Source organism: Gavialis gangeticus, unplaced genomic scaffold (assembly GCF_001723915.1).
Source record: "Gavialis gangeticus isolate Ggan-Ray unplaced genomic scaffold, GavGan_comp1, whole genome shotgun sequence".
NCBI classification, from domain to species: domain Eukaryota; kingdom Metazoa; phylum Chordata; order Crocodylia; family Gavialidae; genus Gavialis; species Gavialis gangeticus.
Genome location: NW_017728995.1, coordinates 19,284,181 through 19,308,830, shown reverse-complemented (window position 1 = coordinate 19,308,830; position 24,650 = coordinate 19,284,181). Strand labels below are relative to the sequence as shown.

At 40.3% G+C, this 24,650-nt stretch overlaps 1 protein-coding gene across 2 annotated transcripts in view; it reads right to left on the bottom strand.

Annotated features, from left to right (window-relative positions):
- Positions 1–24,650, bottom strand: part of FNDC3B (fibronectin type III domain containing 3B) — a 449,034-nt gene that overhangs the window by 75,633 nt on the left and 348,751 nt on the right. For both annotated transcript variants that reach the window (XM_019503306.1, XM_019503307.1), the window contains exons 12-22: positions 24,384–24,508; positions 20,696–20,870; positions 19,536–19,622; positions 15,462–15,600; positions 13,484–13,555; positions 12,256–12,374; positions 11,385–11,490; positions 7,809–7,981; positions 6,258–6,371; positions 5,229–5,378; positions 1,229–1,509 (exon numbers count right to left, since the gene is read on the bottom strand). In XM_019503306.1, the coding sequence (XP_019358851.1) occupies positions 1,229–1,509; positions 5,229–5,378; positions 6,258–6,371; positions 7,809–7,981; positions 11,385–11,490; positions 12,256–12,374; positions 13,484–13,555; positions 15,462–15,600; positions 19,536–19,622; positions 20,696–20,870; positions 24,384–24,508 (1,541 nt within the window). The remainder of the gene's footprint in view (positions 1–1,228; positions 1,510–5,228; positions 5,379–6,257; positions 6,372–7,808; positions 7,982–11,384; positions 11,491–12,255; positions 12,375–13,483; positions 13,556–15,461; positions 15,601–19,535; positions 19,623–20,695; positions 20,871–24,383; positions 24,509–24,650) is intronic.

The following is a 24,650-nucleotide window of genomic DNA, read 5'->3' as shown; positions in this document are numbered from 1 at the left end:
AGAAAGGTACTAGGGGCAACTGTCCCAGGCACTGAATGGATGGGGGAAGAGGGAGAGTGAAAAAATGCAACTGCCGCCAGCCGCCACATCTTCCAGCTTGCAATTGCAAGCTGGAAGTCGCCACTTCTGCTTTGCCCCTGCATCCCTACTCTGCTGAGCTCCATATCCCAGTCTCTGAATCCCTAGAAATCTCTGAATCCTTCAGTCTCAGGTTTCAGTCCCACTTAAAAATTTACAGAAGGCTAGAACCTTACTTATGACTTGTATTAGTTCTCAGCAGTCCAAGACACCTGGCACATAGGATGGCCCCTTCCAAAAATAGCTTAAAATCTATTTGTAAGACAAGTAGCAATAGCAGAGGTGCCACTGTGCTGAAGTTTTAGAGGTGGGATCATTCTACTTGAACTCCGTAAGCCTTGCATGATTGTGAAATCAAGCTTGTGAACCTGTACCAAGCCTAATTTCTTCAACTGTAACACCAGATTTCTCAGCATCATGTATCTATTAGAATAATTTTATAACAGAACTTTGCTTGCCACGTTTAATTCCAATGTATATGCTATCCATCACATCTGCTTCCTACTGTTTAAGTTAATTCGATTCTTGCAGCAGTTAGAAAAAGACAGAAGCCTGAAAATCAGGCTAAACATCTGGAGAAACCATTTCAGAACAAAATTAGCAGCTTATTTTATTTAATCCAATATTTCCTTTCTAGATTTTGCTTTCACATGACAATAATAAAAAAAAAAATCAGAAGTACTTTAATAAAAACAAAATTGTTAGCAGTATACAATGCATTAGCAATGCAAAGGAAACACCATAGTAAATACCATAGAATACTTAGAACAGTATAGACTGATATGGGGAAAAATAATACACTGCAAGAAAATAATGATAAACTCCTATTTCTTGAATGTAGTTATATACTCCACTCAGATTAAACTTCCTATAAGAGCTAACAGATTTTACACACAAAAGACAAGAACCCAGATAAAACTTGCAGGAAAAAAAATAAGTTGATAAGGGACATAGGAAGGAACCAAGTCTTGCAACCTGAAGTATTCAAATTTACTGCTTAAGGCATTGCGATACAGATAAGATACTTAAAGGCGATGTTTGGGTTATTTTGGATATATCTTAAATAGGCTCCCCCTTTTAAAAGTAATTTATGTGATATCATGTGTTTCTGATGGTGTACTAAGGAATATTAGAGGATAATGACACTCACCGGTATGAGGTTTCTGGAAGCAGATCATCAATAACGTAAGTTGTAACGCTGCCCACGGGAATGCAAACGTCACCAAGGTCAATGTTGTAAGACGTGATCTCAGACCCATTATTGCATGGTTCTTCCCAGTTCAATACAAGGCACACAGAGGGTGATATTTGATAGGCATCCATGTGCTCATCCTCCAGTACAGAGAGGGTAGAGACTGCATCAGGTACTGATGCTGGGGTTCTGCAAGTTACTACATCACTATAGGGTCCAGCTCCTGCTTGATTTATAGCCTGTGGAACAGAAATTTTTTTTAAAGAGAAACTAATACTTGATTTCACATAAGAATCAAATAAAAGTTTAAAATAATGAAATTCCCAGTCAGTAAAAAATAGATACTTATCCTTCAACAGCTCATTACTTCATGATGTGTGTTCTCTCTCTGCACTCAGAAGACAATAAATATCTTTCTCTATTACCCTAAATGTCACGCACAAAGTTTGAAGTGTCTCTAAAGATTATTTATCTTGTCCTTGCATAAGCATTTCACTCAAACTTAACAGTAACCTTTATATTTGCAAGAACCTTTGTTTGGAAAGAAAGTGGCACATAATCATGCTGCCAATGATTGTTCTTAATGAACAAACTGGCTCTTCCCAGATTCCAAGCCCGTCTCCATCAAATCCTCAAGCCCATACTTACTTCTATACTGTTTTGATTCTAAATTCTTTACTCAGGCTGAACCACCCTTGACATCAGCTGAGATTACGCCTATTTAAGGATGACTAAGCTGAGTCTTAATTTAGGACAGGGGTTGGCAACATTTTTGGCCATTGCGTGAAAAAACACACACAACCTTGATGTGTAAGATGTTGTCATGCCAGGGGTGGATGGTGGGGGAGCTGCAAGGGGCTTGACCCTTCTTGAGGCAGCACAGCCCCAGCCTTTTCCCTACTGTCTGCCACAAGGCATACACGCCAGCAAAATGCCTTCATGTGCCACAGAGGCATGTGTGCCAGGGGTTGCCTACCCCTGACTTAGGAAGTTAATTTGCTAATTCCATATTTAAAAAAAAAAAATTTGTTAAAAGGAAACATTCACTCAGCATGGTGTATGCTTCCTCCCAAAAATCAGAAAAATCACACAAACCATCACAAAGAGGAGCAGGCCACTCATTACATCTAGCCTCTTGTCCAGAGTGTGGTCTCCAATACAACACCAGTACAAAAGTCTAAGGTTCAAAGTTTCCATACTTACTAGCTGCTTTAATTTCAAAACATCCATTTCTAATTGTGTACAAAATATTGAGGTACAAGTGAAAAAGACAGAGAAAACTGTGGCAACGAAGTAGTTAGGCTTCATTTGTATCACGGTTCCGATTTCATTCAGTGGAGGGCAGTTGTGTGCCATAGACTGTATGCAGAATTAAATGAAGGACCTTCCCTGTTAGCCAATGTTTTTGCAGAGGCACAATGCCTTTTAGGCACAGGGCTTTGAGCACCATATTTCTCTCATGGTGGGGGTAGCAAGAGCAAAGCCGGCACTCCACACCAAAAGCAGGATCTGCAAAGGCAGAACTGGCAGTCTGTTAAGGGGGAGCAGCGTAGCCCAGGGAAGGCAGGGCCTGCAGCACTTTGTTTTGCTGTATCAGAAAGATTTTGTTTGCTGTGCAAGGAATAAGCAATTTTTCCACGAGGTGTTTTGCTCAGTTAGTAAGCTGGGGGAGCAGACGATAAAGCTGGGTTTGTTGAGCCTTTAAAAGCACTTCAAAACAAATCCTGCTCCAGGGACAGCTTTTATCTAATGAAGCGCTCCTACAGCTGTTATAGTGAGCCTCATTTTGTGGTCTGTCAATGATATTATTTGTCCGCCTCTAAACCAGCATTTGGCGCTCTGTATCTTGCCCTGAGCAATTTGTTTTAGTGGTACTTATAACTCTTTCATTGGACAGCCCCATCATTGTAACTGATGGGCACTTCATTCTTGCTTGATTACCAGTTCCATGTCTCCTCTCTACCCAGAACAGTATTTCCTTTGGTTAAAAGGATGGAGCTTTTCAGGAATTTTCATTAGTGTTACTGACCTTTTTTCCCTTCTCTGTAAAAACAAGCTGGTTTCCCTCCAGTCACTTATGCCTGATTTTCTCTTTACTAACCAATTTGTATAAATTGATATAATGATACCAAGTGTTTGTTAAAGGAAAGAATAACAGAGAAAATTCTTTATGCTTACAGTGTTTTAAAAAAAAGGCTTTTCTGTTATTGTCCTTAATAGTCATGAAGGAAAGAACGGATTTATTTCTGGTTTCTCCACTTTGTTATTTTGTTTAATAAAAATACATTCCCTATGCAAATTGCTATTAATTAACATTTCCCCTTACCTGTAACCTCACACCTTGCTCTCTTCCCTATTACTACTGAAAATTCTGGCATATCGTTTTCAAGACAAATGCTCCTTTATACAAGAAGTAGTCCAACTCACATGCTGCAGCTCTAGATCTGTGATGCAGAGATTGCTGGTGGATGTTAAAAAAACAAAACAAAACAAAAAAACAAACAAACAAAAAAAAACTTATCTGTGTGGATACTCTGTATTTTTCTTAGTTTCTCTCTCTTGTCAATGGCTTAAACTACAATGGATGTGTTAAAATGTTTGTGGAGCTGTAAAAAGTTTCCGTAGTGGGTAATCTAAAATAAATGTCTGTTCCCAAGCTGAATGTACTATGCAGCTGCCTGTTTCCATTTTTAACACTAAAAACTTGAGTTCCCCCTTCGCCACAAAACTGGTACTACGGTCTCTTCCCAGGCCAGTGGACTCTAAGCACTTCCCTTGCTGGGCAAATGGAATGTGCTTTCTGGCTTGCAGTTCCTCTCACACATGCTCCTCCAGCGAGTTTGCCAAACCACTGACAATACAAGGGATAGGACCAGTGCTAATGGAGTCTGCAGAACACAACTGAGTATGCCTGAAGGCGGGGTGCAGGCATGATTTGAGGCTCTCTGGCTTTGATCCAACTGCTAATGAGCTACAAAAAAAGTCTTACAGGAATCCTGAATTTAAAAGCTCAAACAGAAACACTTGAGCATGAGGTCTCTGACCACAGAGAGGAAATCTTGGGTGGTCCAAGCTAAAAGATTGTGTGGGGGGGAGAAAGGGGAGGAATTTTCCACACCTTGCTAGCTGGATGGGCACATGAATTTTTGGCTGGATTTACTGCAAATGTTCTGCTTTTGCACATAAATAAGCTGTGTGGAGGAGCACCCAGAGCTATGCAGTTTAGGCACAAAGTTCGGCCTCACCCCTCCATTTCCTGTGCCCCCCCACCCAGGGATTTGACCAGGGGAACATCACATTTCAACTATCATATTTATATTTTAACTTGCTTTCCTTCTATTGAAAAGAATGGGTGAAGCATAAAGATGAAAGAACAGGTGATCATCGCAGAGCTACACAACAAGAGGTACACAACAAAGGGATGAGGCAAAGATGATGAGTACATCATCCTGGCAGCTGTAGCCTCCTACATACACAGGAATCTTTATCAGCTGCTCAGATGGTTTGCTTTACTTGATAAATGTTCAAGATTATTTAAGCCATGGGAATTCTTCAACATCCATTTGGGAGGTAAACAATGTTTACATACCATTTCCAAGTTTGGGGCCAGTGGGAAAGAGAGAGAATAAGGATTTTGAAAATAGTTTAAAAACATTATTATGCTATTTTAATACCAGAGGGCAGGGAGGCTTGTGGGCTGTTAATGGTGTTACTTGCTGAAATTAAAGCTTGTGACAAATGGGAGCAATTTTCAAGAGCTGAAAGTTCTATTAACTTCCTCCGTTCATCAATTTGAGTTGTTTAGGATCTAAGCTGTTTGATTATATCACCATGCTAGGCATGACATTACTTCTAACTTACAAAACACCTGCTTTCATAGCAGTTAATGATGGAAATAAACAAACAGTATTTACATCTTAGACTGTAATATATGCAAAAAATTAATAGACTTCTGTACCTGCAGTCTGCAGCAGTAATGTGCTGCTGCCGACAACTCACTTATTTCAAAACAGGTATCTGTGCCATTATACACAAGTTCTAGAGTCTTCTCGTCTTCTCCCCACTCTAATCTGTACTCAGAGATGTCAGCACCAGAGCTTTCAGGACTCTGAAAAACAAGCATGGGCATTTTATAGTTCAGTTTAAAGACGGGAGCTCTAGTTCATTATGCTTGACTGGTGAAGGAAAAATGCATAAAAATGAATTAATTTCTTAATGATAATCAGGACCACTGAAAATGTGCACACAATTAGCTCACCCATGTAGACTACAAAAACCAGACCTGTTAAGCAGAACTATGCCAAGATAAAATGAAAAATTACTGACAGAAATGCAGTTTCAAAAATTTACACAACACATACAATATGCCTCAATCCCATTGGGACATTCACTATAAAAACATAAAAATCCCTCGTCTCTCTGCTGACGTGCTAGCAACACTGCTTGGGTTTAGAACAGGACAGAGGAAAGCAGGGAAGATTACTTCCTCCAACTGACAGTAGTTATAATGTATTTTGGAATGGCCTGAAATTAGTACAGTAAAAGCCGTGTTATCCAGCACCTCACAAGCCAGCATGCTCTACTAACTGGCATACTGGCTTGTAAGGTAAAGTGAAGCCGGAAGCGCCCACCGTGGCACTTCTGATTTCTCCGAGCCCCCACGGCGCAGGGCAAAGCAGCCTGAGCTGCCGAGCCCCAGCAGCCCGGGGGCACAACAGGCTGTACTGGGTCTGCCTCCATGCCCCTCGGGAGGGGCGGTGATGCCCTGAATGCGGCAGGAGAAGTAGTGGCCCGAACAGGCAAGGACACCTGTTCAGGCCGCTCAGTTAACTGGCATATTTTGTTATCCAGCATCCCCCATTCTCAAAGGATGCCGGATAACAGAGCTTTACTGTAACTGGTCTTGAATTAGCTTCCATGTACTGATGATGTGTTTTGTTTGAACAAGCAAGAGAGAAGTGAAGTGTACAAAGAGCATTTGTCTTACCTCCCAGCTTACAAGTACACATGTATCAGAGAGAAAGGAAAGGAAAGGTGCTCTGCACTGCGCAGGTGGTCCTGCTGCTGTGGTGATTTCGGTTGCTTCAGAATATGGCCCATACTGAGGGAAAGAATAGATATATACATATGCACATATTACACATTATACAATGTTGAAGGGTTTTCATAAGATGCTCACAGAAACATTTTTAGAATAGAGAATTTTCTTAAATATAGACTGAATCTTCAACGTTAAGCACCTATGATTAATTTACTGGCATACTTCACTCCACCTCCCAAATTATACTAGCAACTTTGCTTAATAGGAACACATGCTCTCTCAAAATTGAGGGCAATATAATGGCCTTTTTAACTGGCAAATCAAACCTTGATATATGTACACAATTAATTTTTGATGATAAGTAACAACTGCATATCCTAGAAAAATAAACACAACTTTCAAATTGATCAAATACCTAATCCAATTTTTAATACATTTTTCCCTGGGATCTGAATTATTTAAAAGCTTCACATCATTAAGCTCATAATGAAGATTGCTTGCAAGCACTTTGACAGTCAACTAAGCAATGTGTTGTACTAGGTCATACTACAGAGACCATGGTTTCAAAGTGCTGGGAGTGATGAGCACACAACAACAGTTAAAACCCAACTCAACACTGATTAAAGTCAATAGAAACCCTTCTATTGACTACAGTGAGGCCTGCATCAGGTTTTCAGTGCTCTCACCAAGGCAGGCAGGTCTTCCAAGGAATTAAAAAGAACAACAAAAAGTGACACTAGTGAGTATTTCTACATGTGCTCCAGGGGTAGGGAGGGGTAGGGAGAAGGGGAGTGCAAGAGCAACTCTACTTAAAACATCCGCTGTGTCTTGTGTATCAGCATCACTGCACTTCAAAATAGCATCAGGGTCACTTTAACTAAATGAGCTTTAGCTAAAGCACCCCCACCACCATTTTGAAGTGTGGAGACCCTGATACAGAAGATGCAGAGGGTGGCAGGAGCGCGTTAATCATCACGCTTCAGCAGACTCAATTAATGAGCTGTAACTGCAGTGCATCGGAGCAGCCTCCCTGCGCGTGTACAGGCACCCTTAGAGACTAACTAGTTCAGAGTGGCATGAAATTTTGTAGGCAACTAGCTATCGTGTCAGATGCTATGAATGCTCACATGAAGTAGCTCATTTCCTCCAACAGTGCATGCCTCTGAACCACTCTTTCTAATGTGCCACAGCTCTGTCTATTGCTTGACTTGAGACTAACACAGTTAATCAACTCTATGACTGTAGCACACTCTGGCCTGACAAACACTGGCCAGCCAAATCACATTTAAAAACAGCTTAGCAGAAACTGTGTTTCAAACAAAGTGCTTCTCTCAAGTGTGCTTTAAACAGTAGTCTTAACTGGACCTTTTAAAAATCTCAACATTGTTTCTGTTCTTTGCGTCCATCCTACCCCTTTAGTAATACTGAGGAAGACATTAGGACAATAAAACTTCCAGAACCCTCTCTTCAGATGCTGCACAGGACATTACATCTTACCCCTCCATCATTCAAAGCCCTCACTCTGAACTGATACGTTGTTCCAGGAAGAAGGTTGCAGACTGTGCACTCTAGATCAGGACCGTGATACACTTCAGACGTGACGTCTGCGGGTTCCATCATTTCTACACTGTACTCTGAGACTTGACACACACTTTCTGACACTGGAACATCTAGACAAGAGATCATATCATACATTACTGTTGAGTGCCATAAATAAGCATCAGGGATTAACAGGCATTGATTTACCTCATTCTCCAGGTATGCATCGTCTTAACTGATTTTCTCTCTTAAAGTGTCTCTCACCCACAATATATCAATCATGTTGGGATTTACTCAGGGTGAGTAAAAGTACTTGTAGCTTTAGGTAATCACAAGATCAGAGACAAAAAGCTTGGAGTAACAATGGATCAGATGCTGCAGTGCTCTAACTGTGTGGGAGGGAAGAGATTCAATACCTGAAATAAGCCCATTCATAGCAACAAGCCATTCATGGCATAGCAAGAACTAGCCCCACAAAGTTATTAAACAATGGTGGCTAGTATTCCCTTTGGAGAGAATGGGTACATCTATTTAAAGAAACAATAAAATGGTGATAGCACTTTCATTCAATAAGGAAAAATCCCAATAATATGGTTGAAAGAAAACAGACATAGGCTGTCTTTTTAAATAGCTTTAAAATAGGAGAATGTTTGTCAAAGAGCTCTGTGGGACTTACTCCACTGCCAAAATGCATGGCTGTGTAGATCAAACCACAGAACAGACCCATAAATGATTATATGTAAGGACCTATTCAATTTGTGATTTCATGGAAATAACTAAAATCGGGCAATGTCCACAAAATCCACAACCTCCCCCAACTTCCTAAAAATAAAATGCTGGTTCTCCAGTGGGAACCAGGAGTCCTCATAACTGCTGCAGCCCAGCCATGCAGCGGGGGGCAAGTGGGAGGGGTCCCAGGGCCCAGGGGGAACAAGCAAGATGATGACTACCCTCCCCCCCCCGCCCTTCACCACTGATTGGCTGACAAATCTGCCTGTCAAGCAGCCCTGCCCCTTTCTGCCAATTGGTAGCAAGAGCGGGGCCACACAACTGACAGCCCCCTCAACCAATCAGCAGTGAGGGGCAGGGCTGCATGACAGACAGCCCTCTTGACCAATCGGCAGCATGCAGTGGGGCCACCAGAACTCTGCTGAGATAAGCCCATAAAAATGGCATCTGGCCCCGTGATCGGCCTATGAAATCAGCCACCTGCCCCCTGGATTTCAATAGGTCCCTAATTATATGTTAATCAAAATAATAATAAGCTCTTATGGCACGTTTAGATTTAAGAGGTTTACAAGCAGATGTACTATCAACATATCCCCTTTTCAGTTGGAGATAAAGGATCGCTCCTATGCTGAACATTCAGAAAAATCAGAGGGAAGCCAATACCACTTTTGGGTGGAGAAAGACTGCAAGGATATCCTAACAGCTGCTTCTTTCAACAACCCATTAATACCGAATTCTCCAGTGGAAATTCAGACCTTTGGAACGGACTGTTCTGGGTTAGTTTGTTCCTGAAAACCTTGCATTTTTGACACACAAGAAGCATGGGCAGAATGCAACCTTTTAAAGCCTAAAATTATACTTATTCATCCATTGTTAATAAGGACCAAAATCATTAAGGAATTTCTTCAATTTTATCATTTTAAGAGATACCCTGTTACGATTTCAATTCAAACAGTGATGACAGACTTTCAGGAAACTTATAAATAGGAGGAAAAAACACAAAATCAATAATAAAATTGTAGCAAGTAGGGGTAGAATGAGCCTTGGTGCATGGGTATAGGCACCCATTATTCCTTGTCTTAATCTCCGTGGACACGGAGATCAACTTATTACCTTCCACTTTACAACAGGTCATTCCATATTTAAAGACTTAACATGACTCTCTGCAGTCTTCTCTAAACTAAATACTGTATTTTCTTGCATACAACACAAATTCCCCATTTTCTCCACAGGTCATCACTGATCATCATCTGACCATTGCTGTTGCTCTCTAAAAAGTACTTTAGGAGGAACTGAACTTTTTGCAGGAAATAGAGGGGGCAGAGTCAGTGGCTTGTAAAAAGAAGTCACTGGAACCCCACCCCCCGCCATCCCCCAAAGGCATCAAGACGTCATCTGAGATGAGAGACCTGGACCTTAATTATATCTAAGAAAGGGTTGTATATTTATGCAGTCTATTTCTGTTTTATTTAAAAAAAAAAAAAATAAAAAAATAAAAAAAATCAAATTTTTATAAAACAGCAAAGATAAGAAGAGAACAAACAACTGAACCAGAAAAAGATTAAATGGTACTCTCAAATAACAATAATTGAAGTGTCTCTCTCTGGAAGGAACCAAGATGGATAAGGACAGAGGTCTAATAAAGAAGTGCATGTCAGGGAACGGAGAGGAATCTTCTGCTGAGATGCTACCACAGAGACAGAAAAAATTGGAGAACAAAAATAGCCATATTAGAGGGGCCAATCTGTCTGTGCAGAGCTGCCATGGATGCCTCAGTACAGGCTGGTGGGGTCTGAGAGGGAAGAGCTAAAGGGCAGAGTCTGTCTTTGTCTCCCCACCATGCTGGCTGGTGCATGGAGCATGTTGGCTGAACGAAAAATAAGCCTGATGCTGGATGTCCCTTTTGAACCAGGGGTATTTACCCTTTTGAATAACTTCACATACAGTAATTCTGGTAGAGTCACAACTGAGAGGCAAGGAAGATGGAACTAACTGCATCCCTCCCAACAGCCTTTACTATGAGTGATGCACAGTAAAACAAAGGCAACTCTAACATTCAGACTGCACTTCTTCAAAATCTACTGCCATGGGTTATCCAGGCTCTGCCAGAGTGGGGCTTGGCAGGGGCATGGGCACTGGTAATATGCAGCTCCTGCCTGATCCAGCTGCATGCCAGGGACTCAGGGATGGGTAGAGAGTACAGAGAGAAGGAGGCTGGGAGCCACAGGTTATCTGGGCCCAGCTGGGCCAGCGCCACTTTGCTCCCTGCTTTTCCCTGTACCCCTTCCCTGAGTCCCTGGCATGCAACTTGCTCAATTGGAAGCCGCTCCAGCTGCGCCTATGTGGCCAGAGGTGTTGCTTGGGGACACAACTCAGTAGTAGCTTGGCTGTGTGCTGAGGACTCAGGCCAGAGGGAGTAGGTGCAGGGAGGAGGAGGGAACAAAGGTTAGGTTTGCCTAACCCAAGGGTGGGCAATTATTTGGGCCGGAGGGCCACTTACTGAGTTTTGGTGACTCGGCCCACGACAGCTAACCAAAACTCCTTAAGTGCCCCTCCATCCCCAACAATTGCCCACTCCTGCCCTAAGAACACCTTTCCGTTTGTATTAGGTTGGCTACAGCAACTTCAAATTCTGGACTATATCATGTATCCCCAAAATTGTTTTGCTAACTTAAGATTGTGTCTGTACTCCTCATAGTTTGGGGCTCTTTACATTTACATAACTGAACCACAAACACAGGTTCCCAATCAGCTTTAACAACAGGTGGTAAATGTAATTCTTGTGGCACGTCTTAGATCACTCACCCCACTGTAGCTGAACTTCTTTGTGTTTGGGTTTCCCCAGCACTCGTGGTGGCCGACAGTGACCTGGTGCAACACTTAGCGTACGGACAGGTAAACTTTCAGAACACTGGAAAAGAACAGACAAGGCAAGTCTTAGGAATCCTGCTGGAAACACAAGACAAGCAGGGGAGAATGGGCTAAGTCTATTGCAGCAGCCAGTAAGTTAAATGCAAAGGGTCAGGATCATGTTGGTGTTATGTAAAGAAACTAATATAATAAATAGCACATTATTTCCAGAGTTCAGATGATACCTGTCAATCAGAAAAACACACAGATACAAACGGTGACCAGCCAAACAGATTAATCCATAATGTTTCTTGTCAGGGCTTAAAGAATCATGTCGTATACCAGGAAGTTGATAAGACAGATTACTTTTATATATATATATATATATATATATATATATATATATATAAAATAAACCTAAATAGGCAGGCTTCTGAGTACAAAGGAGAGCCAAAAACTATTATGCACGAAGAACAAAAATAAAATGGACTTGATATTCAATTTATCAAGTTAAATATTATGTCAGATGTCAAACTACATAAGCAGAAAGGGCCATACTTATATTATTCTCTGCATATTTAGGATGTTTTTCATCAGAAGAACATTAGTTTTATTTTGCTAATAAGTTCTGGGTAATAGATATGTCCAAAAAATCAGTATACTACAACTGAGCATCAGTGTATTAATTTTATCACATTCAAAATACTAATGTTCAGGTAAAAACATCAACTCTTTGAAGCAGAAGCAATTTAGCAGATCTAATATGAAAAGCTAAATGAGGCTAATATAGCAATTATCATCATTTTCACTACCCAACAAGTCTTACCTGACTGTGTCCACCAGTGCTGATACAGCATGCCCGAAGTCTATACAAAGTGCCTGGTTTCAAGTGAGTACAGGTATATTCTGTAGCAGACCCACTATAAGCCACTTCCCATTGACCTGCTGTTAAATGAAATGTTGCTCAAAGTAAATGTAGTTAGAAAACAACACACACTTGTATGGTATGGTGTTATTCTTTAAGGAAGTGACATGTGGTACAGAAAAATACCATAGAAACAAATTAATCCCTTGTTTGAAAATACATTGACCTGTTACCCTTTTTGGGCATTTAATATTATGACTTAAAGAAAAAATATAGTTTTCCACTGGATGGTAAATATAGCCCAGGAAGTTTATATTTCATCTATCCTAAAGAAAGGAAGTGGAAGGGTACTTTAACCCTCCCCCCGACAAACAAAAGTCAATATAATCTGCTCTGCAGCGGAGGAAATACCTTCCAGGACAGGTGGAATTTTAAGGCTGCACAACAGCATATATGCACGGCTCTTACACAAGCTACAGAAGTGCAAGAGATGAAACTCTCAGATGCAGCTCTTGTATCCTTAGTACCTGCCCCATAATCACTCATAAAAGGTGGCAAAATCTAGTTTTGCTAAACAATTACTGAAACAGCCCAAGTATTTCTGCTAACAAACTGTGGTATAGTCTTTCCTAAGCAATTCTACTTCAGTTTTTCCATGAAAAAAAGGAGTTTAGATCATGTATCTTAACACTTGAAGATTTAGGATAATGATACATAAGAAACACTACACAGTAGTAGTAAATCTTCCTAATAACATTCTTTCATATTAGTAGCATTGATTAAATAGAAACAATCTACAGATCTGCAAGTTTGAACTAGGACAAATATCACTTCTATTAGGAGTGGTTTGGAAATCCAAATTAAGAGCAGTTATTTTTGTTGTCACTAATTAAGTACAATAAATAAACAAACACAAAGATTTTGACTAAGCTTTCCCCCAGTTTGTGCTTTAATGCAACATCCACTACTACATTTTACATTGTGTAAAATTAATGAAGGGTACATACAGGAAAAACGTTTAGACTAAACGATTTAGCTAAAAATACCCATCTCTGATATTGGTGTGTGACCAAAGAATTATTACATCAATACTTTTTAAAAACATATAACAGCTGAGTAAGTCACTTCTCATGGTTGAAAATGTATAACTACAAAGGATTTACAATACACAGAGCAGTATCTAATTTACCTTCAGAATTTCCTTCAGAAATCTCTAAGAGATATTTTAGAATTTCTGAACCACCATTGTCCTGTGGAGGATCTGAAAAAACAAGCACACTTTTGTTGGAAAATCAGGTGACGAGAATAGAGGACTTCACCAGATCTCAAAGTGTACAGTGACTGAGTCTCATCCTGCCAAGCCACGCATGTATTTACGGAGGAAACAACCCTGTGGTCAGCTGCACGGACTCAACACTTATCCTGTGAGACGGTGGGTGTTTTCAAATCTCACAGAAGCCAGTGAGAATTAAAGATACCTGCCCAAATTTAGCAGATTCATTAGGGCACATGTTAATTAAAACAGAGCTGATAGCAAATATTTAGTCTGTAGAAGAATTGCTGCGTGGCTGAATCAACAGAAGTAAAGCAGAAATAAAACACCATTTGCCAAGATACTAAAGATGGTGAATTTAAGATCCACATTCTGTCTCTATTAATTGCTTTCCTGACAGCTTGGTGTTGATTTTTTTTTTTTAACCAAAGAACAGCTGTTTTTTTAACTTATATTTTACTCTTGCTCCATAAATGGATTTAGGAATGAATTCTAGAAATATATAGAATATTTTCACTCAGTATGAATCTAGGATTTCAAATATGATGTCTAGGATCCCTCGCCACTATCAACATCATAGCATATTATGTTCAGTTGCTCAAAAACATACTCTCGGCCATATATATAAGTCAGGTAAAGACATGATTCCTGTCTCAAAGAGCATATAACCTACCTGCAAAATGGCACATTCAGAGAGGACATCACATTACACGTTCTGGTGTGAGCACAGCACTGGGCAGAACAAGGTGACAGTAATAAGATGGTATGGATGTGCTCTAACTATTGCTTTACATGATTCATTTAATCTTTTGCCCTACCTGACTTCTCATAGCAGGACAGTACAAATGAATATTTAGAAACATCCACAGTTCTGGCTCCAGAGCCTCTGCTCTGTTTGAGACGGGACCGAGGCAATGGGGCGACAAGGGACATCTGTACTGAGCAGAGAGGGGCAGTGCTGTTTTCCATCCCACGTTCCTGACATTAGGCAGCTAGGTACTTTTGGCCTCTGAGGCCCTGTGAAGTTCTGGCCTGAAGATGCCTCCTTGTCAGAGCCCATCACCCTGCTGCAAAGTGGACCGAGTTTTTCTTCAAGTGCCCCTTCCTCTCCCTTTACTGCAGTGTCATTATTTACTGTGGTGAGATGAGCTCTCTCTGGCCTCTCAGACCAGAGACTGGCTTCTGCAGCAACTGGGATTACCAGGTTTCTAGTGACCCTCCCTACTGGCATACAGCTTCCTCCATTAAACCTAACATTGGTGGCAGCTATTAATACTGCAAATTCACTTTGATGGCATTTAGAATTCTGGAAGATCAGCCAAGCTCTGAGTTTTACTCTGAAATAAATGTGCTCATTCCAAAAGAAAAAAACCCATAAACCCTTGGAAGAGATCTGAATGAAATGGAGGAGGTGATGTTGTAACCAGGTACATCACTGTAAACCCAAGCAGAGCAGAGCGTGAAAGATGTCAGAAGGATATGTGTTGCAGGTATTGAGGCTGGAATCACTGATAGAGCAGACAGGATGGAGTAAAGGAAGGTTCAACATATTATGGGACTTGCAAATCTAAGGAAAAGTCAGTGCTATGCAACAGGCAGGTTGTGAACTAGCCAAAAAGGTACATATATATATATAGGGGTGGTGGAAAGAATATAGAGAACCCACAGGCGGTGAATTTTGTTGCAGCCTGTAAAAATATCTTAGATTACTAAAGGCTTGGGGCCTTTTACCACATGCTCAGGATCTCAGAATGATCAGATGCAAGGTTGTTAAACTCCAAAACCCTGAACTGAGCAGCAGCATAGCAAACACTGCAATATAATGTGTATTCACATAGGTTTTAAATACACTTCATTTACATTATGCCAAAGTAAAATAAACAAGCAACCTTACCCCATTTAACACTGAAGCCATGAGATGTTATTGGCCCTTTAATAACAGGTCTGGTAGGAGGTCCTGGCCGGTCTGGGCTTGTTGTACAGACCAAAATTTCACTTGGACAACTCTTCCCTTCCACATTAGAGGCAATCAGCTGAAATAACAACACAACACAACTACTTAATTATTTTGTATTCTCCTTTCTAGCAGTTTTAAATGAAATACTCTAACAGTTCATTTGACTGTTATTTATTAAGATAGAAGTGCGTGTATGTCAAGTCTCAGCAAGTTGTGTACGATGCCAACAACAGGCATTAGATCACAGCACTGGTTTCATTAGTAAGCACATTCTGAGTTTCTCTGTGGCCCACCAGTAATGTATTGTGCTAAAATATGATAAAGACAATTCTCAATGTGCTTGTAAAAGAAAGTGTCACATGTCAACCCGCTGCTGTTTACTCATAAAATATGTAAATAATGGTAACCAATTTATAAGCCCATTTTGGAGGATTTTCCAGCTGCTCTTCAAAAACAAAATACTTCAGAAAATTAATAGCAACACAAACTTCAGAAAGATTAGAGGCAGATCAAGTATATGCTTCTGCTTCAAAAATTGCCGATTTGAGACAAACTCTGTGGGCCAAAACTTAACATCTGTTCTGAGGAAAACCTCATCTTGACCCTAGTGGAAAGCATTAGACTAAGTTCAGGCTTCAGGATTTGGCCATGTGCTTTTACTATAGGGTTATATATGGTATTGGGACAGCAAACGAAATTCAGGGAATCCCTGTAACACATTAACATTTACAGGGTCATATTAATCCTTGTGATGCTCAGGGACCTTTTATTCCATCAGTCTTAACACACTGCTCTAACCACAGTGCCTAGAAACTGCATATTGAATTAATAATTCTGAGAGCTACTTATTTATACAAACAAGCAGGTGTCTTTTCTCCTGGAAGTATCAGCTATTCCAGGTAACCCATTTTCATCATCCTGTCCAACAACTGCCTTAGATTCCCTTGCAATTAGATAATCTGGGCTCCTACATAATACAAGATGTATTAATTCCTGTATGAACTACAGTTTCTCTGTTGGAAAAGCATCAATCTTGATTGAAAAATTGCCGGTGACAGATAATCTGTAAGAATCCTTGGTAAATTGCTTTTATGGTTAATTAACCCCAAAAACCTGTTTCTTATTTTTGATTTGAGCTTGTTTAGCTTCAAATTTACAGTCAGCAGAACTTGATATGTGACACTGAAAAGACCATTATCAAAGTTTTGGTCCCCACAGACAAACTTGCCATTCTAAAGACTTCCCTTTACCTTCTCTCTGATAACCTAAATAACTTCAGGCTCCTAGAGTTTTTCACAATCAGGAAAGTTTTCCAATCCTTTAATCATCCTCACTGCTCTCCTCTGAACCCACTCCAAATTATCATCATCCTTCATAAGTGTTAACACTAGCATGGGATGCAATATTCCAGCATGTGGTAATATCAACGATGCTAAAGACAGAAGTAACAGAAATTCTCTACCGCTGTATCAAGCCCTCTCTTTAAACAGTCAAGGACTGCACAAGCCCTTTTAGCTAGGGTGACCAAATGGGACAATGTGAAATCTGGGACACCCCCTCCTTCCTCTTGCCCCGCCACCTGGGACAATCATTTTAATTTTTACTGGCTGGTCGGGACTGGCCTCTGAAATCCGGGACGGTCCTGGCCAATCCGGCACGTATGGTCACGCTACTTTTAGCCAACATAGAACACCAGAAACACATCCAGTTAATCATCAACCATTCCACCAATATCTTTTCAGCTTCCCAGGATAATGTCTTTCATCTTCTCAGCATCATTCAGATGTACTGTTCATAAATTGAAGCCTTTACATATTAAAGCATGTATTCTTTGTGCGTATCCAGCTGTCAAAAGTTATCCAGGTTGCTCTGAAACAGAGGCTTGTCCTCTTTACCCCTTTATCACTCCCCCCATCTTCATGCCCTCTGGAAACATTATTAATAAGCTGAAAGAAAACAAAGCATCCTCACTGATGCGTGATCCAAGAACTGATCCCTGGGGACCCAACTAGAAACACTGCTACTTAGATTTCCCATTTAATGTGACACTTTGGAACCTGTCTGATAGCCAGTGTTTAACATGTGGCACTCTCATCTTTCCTTAATCAAAATATCTGAAGGAAACAAGTCAAATGTCTTTAAAGAAGCCTATTACAATGCTAATCACCATTACCAACCAAACTTGTAATCTCACCAAAAAAGACAGACAGCAAGTTGGTTTGGCAGCATCTATTTCTCATAAATGCATCTCAACTAGTAGTAAAGTTATTACTTTCCTTTAATTATTTACAAGCATCATGATGCTCAGGGTCAATGTCAGCCTGACAGACCAACAATTACCCAGATCATCCTCTTTACATACTATTCACTTTCTTTAATGTCTTCTGGAATTTCCCTTTGATCTCTAGAGCTAATTAATGCCATTCCCGACAGACTGTACGCACATGTAAATGTGCCCGTCCTTCTCACAGCTGACATCAACTCAATTCCGGACCTCAAATGCTGCCACCTGATTATGAAGAGGCGGCCAAGGTCAAGTTGTGTCGCACGCCTATCCATCACTCACTGTTGGATCGTGTCAACTGCTCTGTCAGTCCATCCTTGAAGAGTCCACATTCACAACAGAAAGTAACTTACTTTTCCAGGAGCTCGAGTTTGGCAACAGCCATCCCCTTTATTTATTTCGAGAGAAGCAGAATCTTAAACTGTGCTAAGTTTAAAAAGACACAATATCTTTCCCTATACTGTCTTACTCTAAAGTTCACGACATTTCACATATTCTTAGACAGCTCAAACAATCTTCTGTAAGATCTGAGTCCTTTAATGCGTGGAACTATTCTCTGTACAATAAAGTTTTGTTTGTTTTTTAACCTTGACACATCTACCGTGTATGTTCTTGAGCTGAAGAAATTTCACCCATGCTCAGGGCTTACAATATCCATATAAAAATAAGAGATACTTTCGGAAAACTAATTGTTAAATAATAATTACATTCTGAAAGTACAATGGTTACTAACTTTACAAGTAACAGCTTAATTCTAGTAATATATAGGATCTCTAATAAAAAATGAATGGAATGATGCCACCTTGTGGAAAAACACTAAATTTACAAGCAAAGATTTTTCAAGGGCCTGACAATCTATACAAATAGTTGGCCAACAGGAATTTAGCTCCTCTGTTGCTTAAACTTGCGATTCTGGGAATGTGATGTAAACTCCATCAGCTTGATCTCTCTAAAGCACTCCCCATCCTCATGTTCATGCTGACAACTAACAAGCGACTTTTCAATTGCAACAAATTTTGCAAATTTGTTAAGAAAAGCTGAAAAAGATTTCTTAAGGAGGATTACAGTCACAAGAAAAAAAAAACATTAGCTGTAGTTTTCTGCTGAAAAAACAGAAAATTCACTGAAGCTTCCAACTAGGATGGAAAGCTTTATGTTAAGGCAAGTGAATACACACCTCTGAGGGACCATCTATTTTCAAAGCTTGTCTCAGTGTCCTTATAAGCTTTTCAAAAAAAGTGATTTCCATAACAGCTGAAGACTGGCCACTTGGGGGAGCCATCAATAGGTGAATGAAATGCATCAAGGACCAACCACTGGAGTCCTAGAATCATGGAATACCCTGGCCTCAAACCATTATAAAAGGCCTCTAAGCATAATCTATCCCCTCCACAAGTCCTTAATTCAGCACCTCTTCCCCAATCAGAAGAGAAGCTTCACAGTGAAACCTCCAAGACAAGTCTATGGCTCAATGTACTCAACCTGTCTAACACAAGCTAAGCAACAAATCATCTTTGAGGTAACCATATTTTCAATATAGCACTTGCATGTGTCAAACAAAAGACATTTCACATCAATGGGTTTTCATTAAAAAAAAAGCATTTTCTTTTAGAAAATTTTAAAAACAAAAAGGCAGGATTTGTTTTTAAAGAACTTGATTTTTAAGGTACAATTATACAGAATCCTTAGAGTGCACATGATGAAAGTCCCTGAGGAAGAAAACTTACCCTAAATTTGTATTGTGTGCTTCTTCTGAGATTTTTCACAGTACAGGTTAGGTCTTCTCCAGTGTACTTTGTGTGAAACACACTATCCTAAAAACCAGAAAAAAAACACCTATACATTTCCAGGTATCATCATCAGTATGTGTATGTACCATTCCTATTATACAGTGAAGCTATATATACCCAACTTCAGTGTAGTTTTTAAAGGTTTTACTCGTTCACTTTTTTAAATCTCCTATTATCATAGTAATTGTTTTGTAGTTCAGACTAATTGATCTGAACAACATGCTATTTTACTATACCAAAGCAAAATATAATCTAGTGTTTGTAACATTCTCTTTCTCTCGCAGTGGTGCTCAACCTTTAGACCCCACAGGCCAGATGAGGGGCACACGGCTGGTCTATGAGATGGCTAGGACTCCTCATGCCAGGACAGGGCCTGCGGGCCCTATGTTGCCTCTACACACCAAGATTGGGACTCCAGGGGTCCCACACTGCCTTCTTCCAGTCCCATGTGCCAGAATTGGACCCAGCACTACCCTGTGTACTCAATCTAATATACAGGGCCTCGGACCCATTAGGAGCCCCAAGTGCTAGAAAACAGAGCCCCAGGAGCCAGATCTGGCCTGTAGGCCATGGGTTGAGCACCACTGTTCCAGATTATTTTTCCACGTACACATTTATAGTGTGCGTGTCTGTCCAGTACATATAATCTTGAGTACTTACCTTGGTAATATAAACCTACATTTAATACAGGTTACAATCTATCCCAGAAAACCAACTTTGTAAATAAAGTTAAGTAGAACATGGCAGACCAAATTCTTTAAAGACAAAATACTTCAAGTCCTTCAAATCTTTGTCTGGCAAAACTCTTAACAGGTTTCTGAATATTCATACATCACAGACTTGTGCCCAACTTTGCTATGAGCACAGGATTTTCCTTCTGGTGTGAAGCAAAACTGCAAATCACCCTCACTAACCTTCTGAACTTTGAACAGATGAGCATGAACAACTCAGCAAGTTGTACACTGTTGGGCATTCAGTGAGTTCTAAAATACCAGTACAGGTATTTCAAGAACTCTCGAGTCACAGCCTCAACAATGAGTTAAGCAAAAAATTATTTTGGCCCACTTTCTGCTTGATCAAAGCAATAGAGAACTTACATTATCTTCTTCTTGAATTTCTAGGGTGTAAGAAATAACTTCTTCTGGCGTACATCCTTCTACCTTATTCCACTGCAACGTGATCCATGTAACACCTGCTCGAACAAGTCTTGGTGCAGAAGGGGTCTGCGGAATATTACCTGCTGTGTAACACACTACTTCCTGGCTGTACCCACTGCACAGAAAGATAGAAGGGAAAGAAATGTGCAAAATAAATTTAAATTAATTGTTTGAACATATCCCGATCTATACAAGGCCTATAACAACGTACAAAACACATCTACGAAGCGTCTCGGTTGCAAAATAAGCAAACTTAGAAAACGTTCAAAGGAAGGATGCAATCTAAAATTCAGACCATTGGGGTGCATGCATGCGTAAATGTTTAAAAGGATTATATGGATTTTTTTTCCATGGAATCCATCTCATTCTGTACACCTAGGCCTGACATTGCTCAAAGAACAGGCAGCTATCCTACAATTTGCTTTACCCTATTTGTGCAGTGTGTAGCTCAGAGCATAATTTCCCTATTGCATATAATCCAAACACTCCAAACTGTGGGATTATAATTGCCTTATAGACATTATTTAATGCTGCTCACCTCCATAATATTAGAGCTCCTCAAAGAAAACATGAATTTACCTCTATCTGTGAGGAGTAGAAATATCATTATCCCTATTTTACAAATTAGAAATAAGACACAGATAAAATTATGCCTAAACTCAAAAATGTGCCCTGCTTAAAACATGCAATGAGTGATTTTGTAAAGGGTTTGTAATTCAAGCACAGTGATAATTTCTTTTTGTTATGCTTGTGAAAGCTCAACTGTTCACATATTTGGGTAACTCCAGATGGGCTTTTTGGACAAAGCCATGAATACAAACGGCCAGCTGTGAAATCATGGTTAACAGGTTCAGCATCACATAGGAATTCTGTGGCAGAGGTGGAGATGACATCAGTTTGGTCCTCCAGGACACTTAACTACCATACCCACGAGCACATAGAGAGCTGTATTAGTCCCAATTTAAGCAGAAGGCAGGCCAAGTTGGTATTTTAGGCCCCCTCTTCATGTCATGTTTATACCATGATTAACACATTAATCACAACATAAATATGCTGGGTGCTACATGTGCACCCAATTTAAGGCACCATAAAAGAGGAAATGAGCCATAAAAATGTTGCACATTAGGTAGAACATTTTTATGGTGGACTTTCATGATGCACTGAATTTAATATGAAGCTGTGGCCGACTGTCAGCTGATTACTGGTCTGGCCGAAGGCTGGAAGGATGGAGACAGAAACAGCTTCTCCCACTGAAGACTTTAAACTCTGTACACCTGGCAGTTCTGGTTAGGATGCCAGGCACAGAAGGAGATGAGAGGCTCCTGGCAGGGGAAGATTTCGATCCTCAATAGAAACTTCTGCCATTTGAGCAATGGGATAAATGGTAGAAGCAGTAGTCTGTTAGCCTGGATGTGAACCAACACTATAACACACACTTGGCCAAAAGGTTTCAGAGTTATCTGCTAGCAGAAGAAGAATGTTCATACTCAGGAATGCTGGGGTCTGTCCAGAATCTGGATAAGCCTTTCCATTCCCATCCTTGACATGTATTTTCCTCCCTAGCTCCAGCTGGGGGAGCATTTAGCTCAGAGGACAGACTGTCTCTCTGCTCTTAGGTTCAGCATCCAATGACAGCAAAACTCAGAAACAGTTGTAGAAAAAGTTGCAGTCATCCCCAGAATGGAGCATGCTCAGTAGGCTCTAAGGTGCAATGTGCTCAGTGGAGAGGGAGCGTCTGGAAAACTTTGCATTTTCAGGGACTTGTAATTCTCAAATGTTGGGAGATTTTCAGCAGAAGGCCTCTGAACCCCAAATAACCGCGTGTTAATATTCAAGATTCAGCCCCAAAACATGTAGGTGCTTAAGCTTCTCCACTAACCGACTTCAATCTGTATGTGCAAAATACAGCCTGAGGTAGAGACCCAGCACAGAAAATATCATCCTCAACAGTTAGTCTGGCAAAATTACAAGCAGCTGAAAAGAGGGTCTTATAATGGGAAGTGTTAGGTAACCTTAACTATGGGAAATGCTGCCAGCATTGCCTATAATTATATATAAATATAGACCCTATGTTCTTGGTGCCTGTCCCATGGATTAAGACACAAAATAACATAACAAGATTGACCATGAATAACAACACCCAAACCTCAGCCCATTCCCTCCCCTCAATAGCCTGAGAAAAGAAGGGTTTGGTAGCATGCCCAGAAGTTAAAAAAAAACACAACAACCCTGGGGTATGGCAAACTGTTGGAGGGGTGGGAGGTTATTCCAAAAGGCTTCCAAAACTGAAGACCCTTGACACACCCTTCTATAAGCAGCTCTGTCTCATTTACACTGACTAGCTCTGGTGCAACCACCTCTGCTAACTGCAGTGGGGGAATACTGCACAGGTTGAGAAGGAATCCCAGGACGTTTGGGAACCAAAACGACTGCATAATAAACTTTGTAGAATAGGCCCACGTTATCTCAGAGGAAGCAGTTAGAGACATTAAACAAGCTTTATTAAGCTGCAGATGTTGCTAGGAATTTTGCATCTTTGGGACTCTTACACCTTTGGGAGAATCTCCCATAAAACTGTATGTAAATCGCTCTTCGTACAGCTGTATTTTCTCTTTCATCCTGTTGTTTCTCTTTTAGCTAAGAAGAAGATAATGAATCCATGAAAGAAAGGGCAAATTATTTTAATATTTCACAGCAAATTTTTGCTGCCCTTCATTCAACCTAATGATCACCCAATTATCACTCAACCTAAAATCCCCATGAAGAAGTGGTCTTTGGCTCTCTAACTCAGGTATTGTATCACAGAATCTAACACAGTAAGCTGTTGCACATGAAAGCTTATGACCCTCTGAATTAATTAGGATACAAGGTGCCACCCTGCCTTCAGCTGATATCATCCCTCCAGTGCTATCTAACAGCTTGCAAATCAAGGGAAGCCTAGTAACCTTATTTTCCCACTATCTTCACCTTAAGCAATGGAAAGACAGGGAGCATTCTGAACCTGATTTGCACAGGTATGCATTTAAAACCAGGTGCAAGCGGTAGAAAAATCAGGACCTGCCTTGCTAAAACTTCCTTGAGGCCTAGTTACCCACTCTTGCCCTGGCTATTCCATTTCCTTTTCTCTACTAATGGCGGAGCTCATGAGTCTTGCCGAAGGAAGAAGTGAGCACAGATCATACTGTGGTGCTGAAAGACAGAGGGACATCACTTCAATGAAAGAGTATCAGGATTCCTTTCAAAATCTGCAACCCTTAACTTCCTTTTACTTGTTTTTCTTGGTTCATGGAAATCCCTAGTGGGAATTTTACATAACAGATGTGTTCTTTTTGTATTAAAAACAGGCCACAAAACAGCATTTAACACCTCCAAAGGGGCCCATCATCTTAGATAAGTCTCTTCACTCTGAAAACTCCATGTTAGTTCCCTGTGAGGTGAGTGATGTTGCCAGAAAAGTCCTCAGGGGATCTACTCTAACACACTATTTGTAGTGCAATAAAACTTTAGTCATTTAAATACCCAGCCCAAAGGAAAAGAAGAGCAGCTTCTCTATGCAGTCTGTTCTGTAGTTACATCTTTTGAATACCATCACCAAACTAGCAATTTTGTTGAAAAAAAATTGACTTACCTGGTGCCTATGTCATTCTGAGCTGCTAACCTGAAGGTGTACCCCATAGCTGGACAAAGCTTAGTCAACTTGCAATGCTTTTGACTCCCAAAGTAACATTCTCGGAAACTGTTGTTTCTTTTTCCCTACAAAAAAAAAAAAAAAAATCCACCGTTTCTTTTCTTATCATAGCTAATGAAACAAATGCATACACTTCTTAGTTGTTACTTTAATGCTTGACTTCTTAAATTTTTTAAAATTGCAGATCACTGACAGCAGGGGAAAATC